Genomic DNA, 13,886 nt, shown 5'->3' with positions numbered 1-13,886 from the left:
GAAGGGGCTGGACTTTCAACACGTGCTCGGCCAGACTACTTGTGGCCACGCCCCTCCTCCTCCTCGGAGCCCTCTTAAAGGCGCATACACCGTGTGGTCTGTGTAGGGAGTTAACGGTTACAGTTTTTATTTATTATTATTTTTTTTTTCTTTAGCTTTTCGGGGTATGGTCTCGCTCTAGTCCGATGCTGACCTGGAATTCACTCTTTAGTCTCAGGCTGGCCTCGAATTCACTGCGATCCTCCTACCTCTGCCTCCCCAGTGCTGGGATTAAAGGTGTGCGCCACCACGCCCGGTTTATTTATTTTCTAAAATTATTTATTTATTTAAGAGAGAAAGAGGCAGAGAGAGAGAGAATGGGCGCCAGGGCTTCCAGCCACTGCAAACGAACTCCAGAAGCATGCGCCACACCTTGTGCATCTGGTTTACGTGGGTCCTGGAGAGCCGAATGGGATCCTTTGGCTTTGCAGGCAATGCTTTAACCGCTAAACCATCTCTCCAGTCCCTCTCTTTTTTTTTTTTTTTTTTTTTTTTCTTTTAATTGACAACTTTCATGAATGTAAACAATATTCCAGGGTAATTCCCTCCCTTCCCCCACTTTCCCCTTTGAAACTCCACTCTCCATCATATCCCCTCCCCCTCTCAATCAGTCTCTGTTTTATTTTGATGTCGTGATCTTTTCCTCCTATTATGATGGTCTTGTATAGGTAGTGTCAGGCACTGTGAGGTCATGAATATCCAGGCCATTTTGTGTCTGGAGGATCACTTGTTTTGTTTTGTAACAGTCTCACTCTAGCCCAGTCTGACCCAAAACTCACTCACTGTAGATCCTCCCGCCTCAGCGTCCTAAAAACCTGGGATGACAGGCTTCTGCTACTCAGTCCATTTTCCATTCATTTTCCTGCAAATTTCATAGTTGGTGTTTTTCTTTACAGCAGAGTAAAGCTGCTTCGTGTGTAGGTGCTCTGTTGTTCCCTAGTCTGGTTTTATTTTTTATTTTTTGGTTTTTCCGAGATAGGGTCTCGCTCTAGCCCAGACTGAACTGTAATTCACTGTGCAGTCTCAGGGTGGCCTTGAACTCACAGCAATCCTCCTACCTCTGCCTCCCAAGTGCTGGGATTAAAGGCATGAGCCACCATGCCTGGCCCTTGTGTTGTTTTAAACCATCAAGGTGACCTGAACCGGAGGACAGGCAAGGAACAAGCTGGGGAGGGGTGGGGGGCAGGCACAGAGGTCAGGGGGAGACCATTCAGCAAAGGAGGCTGGAGAGGTGGGGGGATTTTATGAGGACAGGCAGTTTGTACCAATCATGGACCTGCATTTCTTAAGGCTGCATTTGGATCCAGTGAGACAGAGGAGGAAACATAGAAGAAAGAGGAGGAGAAGGAGGAGAAAACAGTTAGCTGAGTCTCACTGTGGAGTGGACTTTGGGATAACTCTACAAGCCCCTCCCAGACCTTTTCTCCCTGACAGCCTCTCAGAGAACCTGTCATCTGAACCTTGCTCCTTCCTGCTGTGGGTCCAGGGTTCAGACTATGGAGCTGTGGACGCAGCTGAGGGAGGCCGGGCTGGAGCCCCCAGGGCTGGGCCCACCTCCTCGGGCCCTGAGGATGCCCCCACCAGAGGACAGCCCTGGTCACACCCTCATGGCCCCGGGGACGGACACTAGAGGTGCCAGGGAGACCCTGCTGGGGATCTGGAAGGAGTTGGTGAGTGGGGATGGATGGATAGGTCGGAAGGAGTTTCTAGAAGGAATCCAAGAGGTAGAGTGAGAGAATGAATGAATAGAAATGAATGAGTACAGAAAGGGGCAGGGATAAGCCGGACTTGGTGGCTCATGCCCGTAATCCCAGCATTTAGGAGGCTAAAGCAGGGGAATTTTCAGTTTGTGGCCAATCTGGGCTTACAGAACAAGACCCCGTCTCCAAGTAAATAAATGAAGTTGAACGGGAGAGATGGTGGCTCAGCAGTTAAAAAGAGCGCTTCCGTGCCGCAGAGATGGCTTGGCGGTTAAGGTGCTTGCCTGTGAGGCTTAAGGACCCAGGATCAATTCTCAACGTCCCATGTAAGCCAGACGCACAAGGTGATGCAAGTGTGCAAGTTCGCACATGCTCACTAGGTGGCACATGCACCACAGTGGCTGGAGGCCCTGGTGTGCCAATTCTCTCCCTCCCTCTGTCTTTCCCTCTGTGTCTCTTACTCTCTCTTTGTCTTTCTGACTCTCAAATAAACAACAAAAAAATTAAACCATAAATTTACTTTTTTCTTTTTTTTTGGTTTTTCGAGGTAGGGTCTCACTCTGTCTCAGGCTGACCTGGATTTAACTACGTAGTCTCATGGTGGCCTCGAACTCACAGCGATCCTCCTACCTCTGCCTCCCGAGTGCTGGGATTAAAGGCGTGCGCCACCACGCCCGGCTAAATTTACTATTTTTTAATTCAATATAGGGGCTGGAGAACTCGCTCAGTGGTGAAAGGCACTCGCTTGCAAAGTCTGAAGGCCCTGGTTCTGTTCCCACGTAAAGCCAGATGCACTAAGTGGTGCATGCATCTAGAGTTCATTTGCAGTGTCAGGAAGCTCTGGTGTGTCCACACCCACTCCCTTTGACCCTTCTCTCAAATAAGTAAATAAATTTGAAAAGTTAAATATGCCAGGCATGGTGGCACACACACCTTCATTCCCAGCACTTGGGAGGCAGAGGTTGGAGGATCGTTGTGAGTTTGAGGCCAGCCTGAGACTCCATAGTGAATTCTAGGTCAGCCTGGGCTACAGTGAGACCCTACCTTGAACTCCCCCCGTGCTTCCCCCTGCACTGCCCCCAAAAAAGAGAGAGCTGGAGAGGCAATGTCAGGGTGTGGGGTAGAAATTAAGAGGCACCATGCAAAGCAGGGTGGCACTGAGAGCCCAGGGTGCCTGCGGAGGCCCTACCCAAGTGCTGAGAACCTGCCCCCACCCAGCTCTTAGAAGACCCTCTTGCCCCATGTGGCAAGTCCATGATGTCCCTTTTCTTGGGGGGGGGGGTCGAGGTAGAGTCTCACTCTGGCCCAGGCTGACCTGGAACTCACTGTGTAGTCTCAAGGTGGCCTTGAACTCATGGTGATCCTTCTACCTCTTCCTTCTGAGTGCTGGGATTAAAGGCGTGCGCCACCATGCCCAGCCCCATGATGTCCTTTTGTACCACAGAGGAATCTACGTCGAGTGGATGTCCAGCTGTTGGGCCAACTGTGCCACCTGGGGCTGGAGATAGGAGCGCTGCGGGAGGAACTGCTCACCATCCTGGAGGAGGAGGAGGAAGGTGGTGGTGAGGAAGAGGATGAAGAGCCCCAGAGGCTGCAGGAGGAAGGGCTTCCAGGGGCCTCCTACCCGACCCTGGGCCTCCCTGACTTTGAGATGACTATCTGAGATGTTTTTCTCTGACACACACATGCGCTGCGCCGCTAAGTAAAGAGATTTGAAGATTTGGACTCAAGGTGCTCCTTCAACAGGCGCTGTCTCCGAAGGTGTCTGGGGCAGAGGGATCCAGGCTGCAGCGTTCCAGTCAGTGGGTTTGGTTGTAGCATAGGGAGTGGCTCAGAAACCGCAGGTATGTGGCAAAGCAGCAGAGCCTCTGTTGTGGCCTGGAGATGGGAAGGTTTGCAGAACTGATCATATTTGAGAAGGGGCCTCCTATGTGGGAGGTACCAACGAATATTTAGCAGTTAAAACTTGGTGAGGGGCTAGAGAAATGGCTTAGTGGTTAAGACACTTGCCTGCAAAGCCAAGGGACACAGGTTTGATTAAGCAGGACTCACACAAACCAGATGCACGAGGGTGTGCATGCATCTGGAGTTAGTTTGCAGCGACTGGAGGCCCTGGTGCACCCTTTCTTTCTTTTTCTTTTTTTCTTTCTTTCTTTCTTTCTTTCTTTCTTTCTTTCTTTCTTTCTTTCTTTCTTTCTCCCTCTCTCTCAAATAAATAAAGAAAAATAAAAAATATTTAAAACTTGGTGAGCCAAGTGGCGGCACATGCCTTTAATCCCAGCATTTGGGAGATAGAAGTAGGAGGATCACCATGAGTTAGAGGCCATCCTGAGACTACAGAGTGAATTCCAGGTCAGCCTGGGCCAGTGAATCCCTACAAAAACAAAAGCTGATCTGGAATTCAATCTAGTTCCAGGGTGGCCTCAAACCCACAGATCCTCCTACCTCTGACTCCTGAGGGCTGGGATTAAAGGCGTGTGTCACCATGCCCAGCCCTCTTTTGTTTTTTCATAAATTTAATTGTTTTTTAAATTTGCAAACAGAGAGAGAGAGAGAGAGAATGGGTGCGCCAGGACCTCTAGCCTCTGCAAACTAACTTAAGGTGCATTGCCAATTTGTGCATCTGGCTTTCTGTGAGTACTGACCCTGGTCATCCGGCTTTGCAGGCAAACGCCTTAAACACTGAACCATCTCTCCAGCCCTCTTGGATTTTGAGATAGGGTCTCACAATGTAGCTCTGGCTGGCATGGAACCAAAGCTTAGCCTGGGGCTCTCATTGATCTTGCCTCATTCTCTCCTGATGAGATTGTTGATCACCCTTATTCTAACAGTAACAAATGGTTATAAATACTAAAAGCCAGGCGTGGTGCACATGCCTTTAATCCCAGCACTCGGGAGGCAGAGGTAGGAGGATCGCTGTGAGTTCAAGGCCACCCTGAGACTACATAGTGAATTCCAGGGCAACCTGAGCTAGAATGAGACCCTACCTCAGGCAAAAAAAAAAAAAAAAAAAAAAGCTGGGTATGATGGTGCATGCCTTTAATCCCAGCACTCAGGAGGCAGAGGTAGAATGATAACCATGAGTTCAAAACCACCCTGAGGGCTGGAGAGATGGCTTAGTGGTTAAGCGCTTGCCTGTGAAGCCTAAGGACGCCGGTTCGAGGCTCGGCTCCCCAGGTCCCACGTTAGCCAGATGCACAAGGGGGCGCACGCGTCTGGAGTTCGTTTGCAGAGGCTGGGAGCCCTGGCGCGCCCATTCTCTCTCTCTCCCTCTATCTGTCTTTCTTCCTGTGTCTGTCACTCTCAAATAAACAAATAAATAATTAAAAAAAAAAAAACACCCTGAGACTACATAGTGAGTTCCAATCAGCCTGGGTCAGAGTGAGACCCTAACCTGGGAAAAAAAAAAAAAAAAAAACAAAACAGCTGGGCATGGTGGCGCACACCTTTGATCCCGGCACTTGGGAGGCAGAGGTAGTAGGATTGCTATGAGTTCAAGGCCATCCTGAGACTACATAGTGAATTCCAGGTCCCTACCTTGAAAACCCAAAAGAAAGAGGACTAAAGCTAATCCAAGATAGTTTGGCCCTGGAACCTGTGATGTTCCAACTCTTCATAATTGTGCAGGTTTTAATCAATCAATTAGCCCTGTCCAATCTTTAACACGGGCGTGGCATTTCTCTGGGATTTTCAGTTCACACCATTAAGCAGTAACTGCCTCTCTCCCCACCCTCCTTCCTGGCAGCCACTGTGAACTTAACTACTCTATGGGTCTCCCACAGGTGGGGTGGCAAGGTAGTTATCCTTCTGCGACTGGTTTATTTCAACATTGAAATATTGTAGCATGTGTCAGCATTTCTTTTCTTTCTTCTCTCTTTTCTTTTTTTTTTTTAATTTTATTTATTTATTTGACAGAGAAAAAGAGAGAGAGAATGGGTGTGCCAGGGCCTCCAGCCATTGCAAATGAACTCCAGACAAGGGCGCCCCTTGTGCATCTGGCTAAGGTGGACCCTGGAGAATCAAACCTGGGTCCTTTAACTTTGCAGGCAAACACCTTAACCGCTAAGCCATCCCTCCAGCCCATCTTTTCTTGTGAGGCAGGGTCTCACTCTAGCCCAGGCTGATCTGGAACTCACTATGTAGACTCAGAGTGGCCTCCAGCTCACTGTGATTCTTCTACATCTGCCTCCAGTATTTTGTTGAGAATTTTTACATCTGTATTCATGAGGGAGATTGGTCTCTAATTTTCTTTTTTTGTTCTATCTTTGCCTGGTTTTGGTATCAGAGTGATGCTGGCTTCGTAGAAGTTTGGTAGGATTCCTTCTTTTTCTACCTTATGGAAAAGTTTAAGGAGCACTGGTGTCAGTTCTTCCATGAAGGTCTGGTAAAATTCACCAGTGAATCCATCTGGTCCTGGACATTCTTTAATTGGGAGATTTTTTTTTTTCTTTTTGGTTGGTTTATTTATTTGAGAGTGACAGACAGAGAGAAAAAGAGGCAGATAGAGAAAGAGAGAAGAAGAGAGAATGGGCATGCCAGGGCCTCCAGCCATTGCAGACGAACACCAGAAGCATGTGCCATCTTGAGTATCTGGCTTACATGGGTCCTTGGGAACCAAGCCTAGAACTGGGGTCCTTAGGCTTCACAGGCAAGTGCTTAACCACTAAGCCATCTATCTCTCCAGCCCCAGTTGGGAGATTTTTGATAACTGCTTGGATCTCCATACTTGTTATAGGTCTATTTGAGTGGTTAATCTCTTCTTGATTTAATTTAGGTAGGTCATATATATCAAGGAAATCATCCATTTCTTTCAGATTTTCAAACTTAGTGGAGTATATGCTCTTATGTCCCTATGATTTTTTGAATTTCTCTGGTATCTGTTGTGATGGTGTCTTTTTCATCTCTAATTTTATTAATTTGTGTCCCTTCTTTTGGTCAGATTTGCTAAAAGTTTATCAGTCTTGTTTATCCTTTCAAAGAACCAACTCTTTGCTTCATTGATTCTTTGGATTTTTTTTTGTTTCTATTTCACTAATTTCTGCCCTAATCTTTATTATTTCTTCCCATCTATTGATTTTCAGTTTGCCTTGTTCTTTTTCCAAGGCCTTAAGGTAAAGCATTGTTGTTTATTTATGAAATTTCTAATTTCTTATTATAGATTCTTTAAGCTATAAATTCCCCTCTTAGGACTGCCTTCATTGTATCCCAAAGGTTTTGGTATGTTGTGTTCTCATTATCATTTGATTCTATGAATTGTTTGTTTGTTTGTTTTTTTCAAGGTAGGGTTTCACTCTAGTGATTTTCTTTTTGATTTCTTCATTGACCCATTCATCATTTAGTAGTGTATTGTTTACATTCCATGATTTTGTGTATGCTCTATAGCTTTTCTTGCTATTGATTTGTAGTTTGATTCCATTGTGGTCAGATAGAATGCAAGGAATTATTTCAATTTTCTGGTATTTGTTAAGATTTTCTTTGTGTCCTAATATATGGTCTATTTTAGAGAATGTTCCATGTGCTGCTGAAAAGAATGTGTATTCTGCAGCATTTGGATTACATGTCCTGTATATATCTGTTAGGTCCATTTCTTCTAGGACCTCATTTAGTCCAGATGCCTCTCTGTTTATTTTTTTTTTGCTGGGATGACTGGTCAATTGATGAGAGTGGGGTGTTGAAGTCACCCACCACCACTGTTTGGTGTTATCTGTGACCTTAGTTCTAATAGTGTTTGTTTGATGAAGTTGGGAGCCCCCATGTTAGGTGCATATATGTTTAGGATTGTAATGTCCTCCTGTTGGAGTGTGCCCTTAATCAATATAAAGTGGCCTTCCTTATCTTTCTTAACTAATGTTGGACTGAAGTCTACCTTGTCAGATATTAGGATACCAACCCTGCTTGTTTTCTAGGCCCATTTACTTGAAACACCATTTTCCAATCTTTCACCCTAAGATAGTGTCCATCCTTTGTAGAAAGATGAGTTTCTTGGAGGTGACAAATTGAAGGATCCTGATTTTTAACCCAGTCTGCGAATCTATGTCTTTTGGTTGGGGCATTGAGGCCGTTAATATTAAGAGATATTATTGAAAGCTGTGTATTTATTTTTGCCATTTTTTTTTTGTTCTTCCAGTTTTACCTTTGCTCTCTTGTATTAACTAGTATTTGAATATGGTTTGTTTTTTCCAGATTCCTTATATGTGTGTTTTTCTTTCTCTTCAGCATGGAGGATTCTTTCCAAGTATTTTCTGTAGTGCTGGTTTTGTCTTCAAATATTCCTTTAACCTGCTTTTGTCATGGAATGTCCTTATTTCTCCATCTATTTGAATGGATAGCTTTTCAGGATAAAGTAACCTTGGTTGACAGTTGTTATCTTTTAGAACTTGGAATACATCACTCCAAGCCCTTCTGGCTTTTAAAGTTTGTGTTGAGTAATCTGCTGTAATCTTGGTGGGCTTGCCTTTGTATGTGACTTGATTTTTCTCTCTGCTTTCAATATTTTTTCTTTGGTTTGTATGCTTGGTAGTTTAATTATAATATAGTGAGGAGGTTTGCCAGGTTTTGTCTGGTTGGTGTTCTAAAGGATTCCTGTATTTGCATTGGCACCTCTTTCCCAATGTAGGGTAAGTTTTCTTTTATGATTTTGTTGAAGATGCCTACTATGCCTTTGGAGTGAAATTCATCTCCTTCTACTATACCCTGAATTCTTATATTTGATCTTTTCATAGTGTCCTGAATATCTTGAAATTCCCATTCATACTTTTCTATTAGTTTGTCTTTCTCTTTTTTGGACTATATTAGATCTGCCACCTGGTCTTCTAGTTTACTATTCTGTCCTCTCCTTCATCCATTCTACTGGTGAGATTTTCTACAGTTTTTTATTTCATTAACTGTGTTCTTCATTGCTAGTGATTTTGACTGGCTTTTCTTTATTATTTCTGTTTCCTTATTTATGTCTTGTATTGACTTTGTTTCATTAAATTAGTTTCCCGTGTGTTCTTTTTGATTCCTTTGATTTCCTCTCTGATTTATTTGAACATATTTATAATCATTCTCTTGAAATCTTTCCCAGGCATTTCCTCTAAATCAGTCTTACTGGAGGTCATTTCTGATGCATTTATACTTTTTGGTGGATTTATATTGTCTTGATATTTTGTGTTTCTCGTGTTATAATGTACATATTTTTGCATCTTGGATTAATTTAATGCTTTGATTTTCTAATTAGCTGCAGTATTATTAGATGTATCACTCAAGGAGCTTAAGATACAAGGTGTGGCTCTTAAGATTCTCAGAGTATTTACAAAAGTGACCCTTGATGTTGGGTTTGCCTACTATGAGAGTATTCAGATAGGCTGAGTGGAACAACATATAGGCCGATTCTAAAATTTAACTAAAAAATATACACATCCAATGAAATACAGAACATAGTATTTATGCAAGATTAGGTATTGTGACAACCAGATCCTCTAACAAAGTCACTGTCCCGTAGGGTGTGTGTTGCCCCACACCCTTAATCCTGTCAACTATGAGGCTAAGATTTTGGTCTGTTGAGGGTTCCAAGTCAGCTGGTGACCAAGTGAGACCCTTCCCTAATGTACAACATAAGAGGAAACAAAGGCATTATAAATCAGGAAGCAACAAATGACCAGCCCAAAATATAGCTTATTTAATTAAGAATGGCAGCCGGCTGTGGTTGTACACACCTTTAATCCCAGCACTTGGGAGGCAGAGGTAGGAGGATTGCTGTGAGCTTGAGGCCAGCCTGAGACGACATAGTGAATTCCAGGTCAGCCTGGGCTAGAGCAAAAAACCTTACCTTGAACCTCCCCCACAAAAAAAGCAAATCCAGCCATCCATGATGTTTAACATATAACTTATCCGGACATGGAAGGTTCAATTAGCACTTCCGATTCAAGCCTATATACCAGGCTTTATTTGGCGGGTACTGACCTGGTGTAATCCCAGTTACCTTTGGGGATGGTTTTGGTCTCAATTATGCTGCGCACCTGCTTGGGTCCCTCTTTGCTGCACTCTGGGCTCAGGTAGGCTGGCCGGGTCGCTGGATCGCTGCTCCGATGGCCTGTGCCGGGTGCTGTGTAGGTGAGCTCCCTTCACCCAGTCTCTGGTGCTTGCTGGCACTTGTGCTGGCGGTGGGGGAGGGGAGGCTGGGGGTGGTGGCTGCAGTTCACACTGGTCCTCGAGATCTCACAAGCTGCTCCGCCATGCTTCCCTGCCATCCTTCCTTCACGTTTCTTGAGTTTGCAAGCAGGCTGGTGAGCGGAGAATCCCCTCACCTGGCTCTTCCTGCAGCTCAGGCTGAGCCTTATGGCCGTGACCATGCGGACCTGGTCCCACCACTGCTGGAGCCGCTGCTGCCTGCTTCTGCGGGCCCCGCATGCTCTGGATCTCTCCTACGTCTCTGCTGCAGTGGATGATTTCTTTCACACCTTACTTTTTAGTAGAAGAGTGTATTTTGCTGGGTTTTTTTTTTGGGGGGGGGGATTACTCCCTTAGGCTGCTTCGGCATGGTTCCTAGGCTGTCATCTTAACCGGAAGTCCAAGTTTTGTTTTAACTCTAGCCTAGGCTGACTTTGAACTCAGAAATCTCCTCCCACCTCAGCCTTCCAAGTGCTTGGATTAGAGGCAAGAGCCCCCACACCCAGCTGAAACTTCCTGGTTTATTAATTTATTTATCCACTTATTTTTCAGAGAGAGAGAGAGAGAGAATTGGCATGTCAGGGCCTCAGCTACTGTAATCAAACCCCAGACTCTTGCTCCACCTAATGGGCATGTGCGACCTTGCACTTGACTCACTTCTTTAAAAAATTTATTGGAGGGCTGGAGAGATGGCTTAGCGGTTAAGCTCTTGCCTGTGAAGCCTAAGGACCCTGGTTCGAGGCTCAATTCCCCAGGACCCACCTTATCCAGATGCACAAGGGTCGCAAGCGTTTGGAGTTCATTTGCAGTGGCTGGAAGCCCTGGCATGCCCATTCTCCCTCTCTCCCTCCCTCCCTCTCTCTCTCTCCCCCTCTTTCTCTGTCTGTCACTCTCAAATAAATAATAAACAAAAAAATTTAAAAAAAACATTTATTGGAGAGCAACAGAGGGAGAAAGAGACAGACAGAAAAAGAGAATGGGCATGCCAGGGTTTCCAGCCATTGCAAATGAACTCCAGACATGTGAGCCCCCTTGTGCATCTGGCTAACGTGGGTCCTGGGGAATCGAGCCTCGAACTAGGGTCCTTAGGCTTCACAAGCAAGTGCTTAACCGCTAAGCCATCTCTCCAGCCCTTGACTCATTTTTTTTTAAATTTTTATTAACATTTTCCATGATTATAAAATATATCCCATGGTAATTCCCTCCCTCCCCACCCTCACACCCTTGACTCACTTTTTGAGCATTTGGTTTACATGGGATCTGGAGAGTTGAACATGGGTCCTTAGGCTTTGCAGGCAAGCACCTTAACCACTAAGTATTCTGTCCAGCCCCCATTTAAAAAAATTTATTTATTTATTTATTTATTTATTTATTTGCAAGCAGAGAGGGGGAGGGAGATTACAGGTGCACCAGGGTCTCTTGCCACTACAAACAAACTCCAGATGCATGCACCATTTTGTGCATCTGGCTTTACATGGGAATTGGAGTCCTGAGCCTGGGCCACCAGGTTTTGTATGCAAGCGTCTTTAACTGTTGAGCCATCTTCCACGCCCTTAACCTGGCTTTTTATCCACTGTCCAGACAGATGTGGGAAGATGCCAGTCGTATGCCTGCTTTATCTTTCTCAGCCCTCCCTGAACCTCTGAGGTTGCTGCTGCGCCAGGAGTTCCTAAGCAGCATGGTGACCACAGGACAGGGCTCATAGGCAGGCCTGAGTCAGCTTAGCAGGTCCACTTGGTTTGGGATTTTCTTTTTTTTGAGGTCTCGCTCTAGTCAAAGCTGACCTGGAGTTCACTATGTAGTCTCAAGGTGGCCTTGAACTCACGGCGATCCACCTACCTCTGCCTCCCGTGTGCTAGGATTAAAGGCATGCGCCACCACGCCTGGCAGCAAGTCCACTTGGAAAGGAGCATTTCCTTGAACCCTTCCCCAGGAGACATAGATCCTCAGCCCCTGACGTCCCACCACCACATCCATTCTCCTTAGACATGAAGATCATTCTCCTTGCACACCCAGGCCCAACAGACATCCATCCTGGTGAGAAGTGGGGTCCTCTCAGGGAAACAGGGTTCCCAGCAGCCTGGCTATCCCAAGAGTGGTCTTGGGAACTGAAATCACAGGGGTGTGAGGGAAGAGGGAACAAATGCAAGTCTGAGGGCATGTGGAAGTTTGAATGTGAATGTATGTCTCCCTCAGCCCCATAGCATTGGGAATATTTTAAGGTTAAGCTTCCTGCTGAAGTCTCCAGAAGCCTCCTGGAGAAAGTGTAATTGAGGGCGGGGTTGCAACCTGGGTCCCGGCCAAAGGTGTGTTCGGGGAGGATGGATTTTGATTCCAGCCCAAACGTAGGTGGAGAGCTGTTTGAGCTCTGGCTGCTGGTGCTGTCTCTCTGCTTGGACCTATGAAAGGGAGCCAGCTTTGCCCACCATTGATGGCATTCCCCTGGACTCTCTAAGCTTGAGCTTGAAATAAATTCCTTCCTCCCATAAGCTGTGTCTGGTTGGATGTTTGTCCCAAAATATGGAGCTGACTACAACCATATGCTCCTCCTGGGAGAGGCTCTGCTCAAAGGGACACCCAAGTCCAGGAGCAGCGTGAGGGCTGAAGCTCTTCTCCGTGGAAGAGGACAGAACAGGCAGCAGAGAACCTGGAGTCAGCCTCAGCTTCTCACTGCCCAGGGTGTGCCCCCATGTTAGGGACTGCTGCTCACAGGTGAGGGGATCGTGCATGTGGAAGGAGAGTGAGCAGAGACTGGTTGGGGTACCCCAGGTAAGACAAGACCCTGAGAGGGGACACAGGACTTCTGCTTGGAGCCTGAGGGGTAAGGACACAGGAAGGGATGGGAACTCAGCAATGGGAGGCTCTGGAGACCTGGACATTGGTCATGTTAATGTTCGGTGGCTGCTATTTATACCCAACAAATTGAAGAACTAGAAGGGAAAAAAAAAAAACACTTATTAATAACTACTTTCCTAACTGGCATTCTTCTTAAGCCCTGAAAGACAATCCCAATACAGAGACATCCCAGGCTGAGAGTAATCCAGGACTACCATGTCCTTCTAGGCACGTAAAGATATGAAAAATTATCCTTGGTAAGTAGACAAAAACAGAAATTGACACTGTTATGGCCTGTGTAATTACAAATACCTATTGCAGTTATGTAGGTGACTTTTTCTTTGTTCTTTTTGGTCTTTCGAAGTAGAGTCTTGCTTTAGCCCAGGCTGACCTGGAATTCACTCTGTAGTCTCAGGGTGGCCTTGAATTCATGGCAACCCTCCTACCTCTGCCTCCTGAGTACTGGGATTAAAGACATGCACAACTACACCCGGCTTTTTTCCCCCCAAGGCTAATTTTTTAAGGCAGAGTCTCACTGTAGTCTAGACTAACCTGAAACTCAATCTGTAGCCTCAGGCTGGCCTCAAACTCCCAATGATCCTCCTACCCCAACCCCCTAAGGGCTGGGAGCAAAGGCGTGTGCTACCATGCCCAGCTTTTTTTTTTAAAGTTATTTCACTAGTAACTACACATGGGCTACTGGGTTGGGTTGCCCTGACAGAGAAACGTTACAGGAAACTGAGTCACATAGAGCTAACACCAGAGACAGAGGATCAGAAAATTTACTCGTGTTGGCATGATTTAGGGGAATAACTTCCAACGCCGGAGTCCTGAGCTCTGACACCTCAGAGTTTTACAGACAGAATGGCAGGCAGTCTGACATCATCTTGAATTCTTTCCACGGTTGGTGGGTTACAAGTTTCTAAGGTTTCATGATTTGGGGGCACAGAGAGAAAATTCCTCAGCAGTCAGTGATAAGGAAGTACAAATGTAGACCAGAAAGCCGTGTGCTCAGGGGTGTTTGTGTGCATGGCTGCACTAGCCATGTAGCATACACGCAGATGCGGCTTCAAAGACAGGGAGGAGAGCTGTGGTCCTGCTTCTTCCTGGTGAAGCCTGCACGGTAGAAACTGTTTGACAGTGTCATCTGGGCCTGGCTTC

General features: G+C 46.0%; 1 protein-coding gene across 1 annotated transcript; it reads left to right on the top strand.

The window, feature by feature from the left end:
* Positions 1-1,488: 1,488 nt before the first annotated feature.
* Erich4 (glutamate rich 4) lies at positions 1,489-3,464 on the top strand. The gene is made up of 2 exons (XM_004670310.3): positions 1,489-1,709; positions 3,184-3,464. The coding sequence occupies exons 1-2, from the start codon at positions 1,536-1,538 to the stop codon at positions 3,400-3,402; spliced, it is 393 nt and encodes a 130-aa protein (XP_004670367.1). The 5' UTR covers positions 1,489-1,535; the 3' UTR covers positions 3,403-3,464.
* The last annotated feature ends 10,422 nt before the right edge of the window (positions 3,465-13,886 follow it).

The sequence above is a fragment of the Jaculus jaculus genome, chromosome 14 (genome assembly GCF_020740685.1).
Source record: "Jaculus jaculus isolate mJacJac1 chromosome 14, mJacJac1.mat.Y.cur, whole genome shotgun sequence".
Taxonomy (NCBI): domain Eukaryota; kingdom Metazoa; phylum Chordata; class Mammalia; order Rodentia; family Dipodidae; genus Jaculus; species Jaculus jaculus.
The sequence above is the reverse complement of the archived record's forward strand: the minus strand, read 5'-3'. Positions and strand labels throughout refer to the sequence as shown.

What these genes read in the sequence shown, in the direction of transcription:
- Erich4 (XM_004670310.3), top strand. Translation starts at nt 1,536, where the DNA reads ATGGAGCTGTGGACGCAGCTGAGGGAGGCCGGGCTGGAGCCCCCAGGG. An exon ending in TGGGGATCTGGAAGGAGTTG is followed by an intron (nt 1,710 to 3,183) that starts GTGAGTGGGGAT and finishes TTTGTACCACAG; the next exon opens with AGGAATCTACGTCGAGTGGA.